This window comes from Austrofundulus limnaeus, unplaced genomic scaffold, assembly GCF_001266775.1.
Source record: "Austrofundulus limnaeus strain Quisiro unplaced genomic scaffold, Austrofundulus_limnaeus-1.0 Scaffold339, whole genome shotgun sequence".
Taxonomy (NCBI): Eukaryota; Metazoa; Chordata; class Actinopteri; order Cyprinodontiformes; family Rivulidae; genus Austrofundulus; species Austrofundulus limnaeus.
In genome coordinates, this window is record NW_013952741.1 from 498,005 (window position 1) to 500,887 (window position 2,883).

The 2,883-nt window shown below is 41.2% G+C and overlaps 1 protein-coding gene across 1 annotated transcript in view; it reads left to right on the forward strand.

Annotated features, from left to right (window-relative positions):
* LOC106527712 (oxysterol-binding protein-related protein 2) overlaps positions 1 to 2,883 on the forward strand; it is a gene marked incomplete at its 5' end in the record, with an annotated part of 16,881 nt that overhangs the window by 4,968 nt on the left and 9,030 nt on the right. Inside the window, 3 exon segments of the mRNA XM_014022695.1 lie at positions 1,952 to 2,059; positions 2,150 to 2,239; positions 2,320 to 2,446. Coding sequence (XP_013878149.1) covers positions 1,952 to 2,059; positions 2,150 to 2,239; positions 2,320 to 2,446 — 325 coding nt within the window.

Consider the following 2,883-nt stretch of genomic DNA (forward strand, 5'->3'; position numbering starts at 1 on the left):
GTCAGAGGCTTCTTCAACTTCGCTGTAACACAGACCGCTACAGAAGATCTTTCCTGCCCACAGCCATCAGCATCTACAATAAGTTTTTAGTTAAATGAGTTACATCAACACCTAATTTACCTCTGGGATCAATAAAGTATTTTTGAATTGAATTGAATTGAATTCAATTCAATTGAATTTAAGCTATTAGCTACATTAACATTTTACAGAAAAAATATCTGCAAATAAAGCAGTAGAACAATAATACAGTCAATAATACAGAGCTCCGCAGTTTGTGCATTCATTTTGTGGATTGCTCATTTTTTAAACTCAACACAAACTGTTCAAACAAATCTGTGTAAATTTGAAAATTGCTCAAAAACTCACCAGGTGAGGCTGTGCAGGTAGAGAACCTGTAGTTAGCTGCAGCTTGAAGCCTCTCTTGAAGAGTCTCTTAAACGTGTCCAGAAGGTCCAGGAGGAGTTTATATTCTTTTTAATTCAACTTGAACGGTGCAGGTTTAGCTAACCTCTAACTAACAGCTGACGAGCCGTCCGGGACATGTCCGCTCGCTTGACCTTCACTCTAACTCYGGCAGAAGYGGTGGGTCRAGTGGGTGGAGTTTAAACACAATCTCWATGGGKTTTTTTTATCAGCCRGATCACAAACCGGCTGACYGGTAAGGAGCAGAGCCAGCTGCTCCAAGCTGTGTTCMTTTTTTTCTCCCTCCCGGTTTYAATTAACATWTATAAAGTCGGTTAGATATTTTTTGGCTTGTTGTGGGAAACATTGGTTATTTTTGCACACTTTTCTGCGTGCACTTGGAGACCTTTCTGCATTTTATCCGCAGCTTCTCAGCGTGTTTTGTCCAGTGCTTCCTACTTCTCTCCAACTCTGCTCTGACCAGCTCGAATGGCAATATTGATAACTTTGGTCGAAAGGGGAGGGGCTGGCCGAAGAGTGCTGCGAGATTTCTTTGGATTAGCTCGATGTTGTTCAAGAAAATCAACCAATGGGCCGTCGCGGTCGACAAAAAAAATAGTTATAATTTATTTTTTTGGTTCATGACAGGACTGCTCGGCCCAAAATCACGACGGCCCAACGGTCAAGTGCCCGCTATGCCCGATGGCCAGTCTAGCACTGACCACTGCACAGATGGTGACAAAACTCTCAGAAAGAAATCATTGCATGGACATTTGGTGTGAGTGCTTCAATGAGAGAGTTGGCGGTTCGATTCTCCCACTATTCAATCACATGTCAATATGTCCCTGGGCAAGACACAGAACGCCCACTGCCTCTGATGCGTCCCATCAGTGTATGAATGTAATTTAAAGCACTGGTTAGTCTCCATAGAAGATTTGCACATGTTAGCTTTGTAGCGAGACAGAGTTCTGTGTGAATGGGTAAATGAGGACACAGATTGTAGTGTAAAGCACTTGAGTGTCCTGGTTGGATAGAAAGGAGCTATATAAGRACAGTCTATTTACCATTTACAKTATTAGCGTCTCTAACACACCATCTGTTGTAGCTGTTTTTGTTTCAGAGKTTTTGTGTTTGTGTCACAGATATGATACCTGCTGGTAATTGGTCCTTCAGCTGTGATTGTTGCAGCTCCAGAACATTTTTTAGGGTTCCCGCTGATCCTTAAAAAGTCTTAAAAGGCATTGAATTCATCTACCCAAAAAAATAAGGCCTTAATTAGCCTTAAAATGTCTTAAATCRGTCTTTCAGAGGTCTTAAAAGGGTGTTCGTAGTTAAAGTAATTGATGACATTATTTATTGAAATAATTTACCAATGCCTCTCACAGCTAGTTATTTTGTATTAAAATAAACATTTGGGAAAATTGGCCACTAACTGGGTTTTTATTTGTGTTTATTGTGATATTGGTCCTAAACTTAATTTCAAGTGGCATTAAAAAGTCTTAACTTTTAGGAAACTGTAGGAACCCTCTTTTTGTCATTTTCGTCACAGACACAAAGAAGCGTACACGTGGACAAATCCAATGTGCTGTGTGCACAATATCATCTTGGGAAAACTCTGGATCGAACAATAYGGAGCAGTGGAGATAATCAACCACAGGTACAATTATTGATACTTCGCTCAAACCTTAAAGCTTTGTGGACTACCCAGTGTTGATTATTCATCTTTAACATGTCTTGAATTTCTCAGCACCGGAGAGAAGTGTGTTTTAAACTTTAAACCCTGTGGGATGTTTGGAAGAGACCTTCACAAAGTGGAAGGCTACATCCAGGACAGAAGGTGAGAGCAGGAGCACACCATCTCAGTAACAAGTCAGACTGATGGATTGGTCTCTCAAATGATTGCTGTGGTTGAACCAGTAAGAAGAAGCGGAGCGTCATCTATGGGAAGTGGACGGAGTGCATGTACAGCATCGACCCTAAGCTATATGACACATACAAGAAGTCAGAGAAGAAGACCGGCAGCGACTCAAAGAAGCTGAAACAGGTGRGACAGGCTTCAGGTGATGTGCTTCCTTGGTTTGCTGAGATGAAATTCCACCTGAAGATTATTTTCTCCATGTTTCACATGTGACTGAAACAGTATCTTTTCCTTTCACAATAACACAGTGGCATTAGTGTAAGGTAAGGTAAATATGTATTTGATATCTTTAGTGTGCTGCTGCTGTTGTTGAGTTATGTTCAGAGTGTAGTGTATTATAGCTCATTGCCAGCACTGAAACATAATGTCTTGCAATGACATGACTTGTTGCCTGAAAGACGTGTTGGATCTGTGGCAGATGTAGTTCTGTAAATCACCTGTTTGCACTGAACTGTGTGTTCAGTTAGCTTTAGCTCGTCCCTTCATACAGGGCGGTGTTATTTAGCTGCATCTGTGTGTGTGTGTGTGTGTGTGTGTGTGTGTGTGTGTGTGTGTGTGTGTGT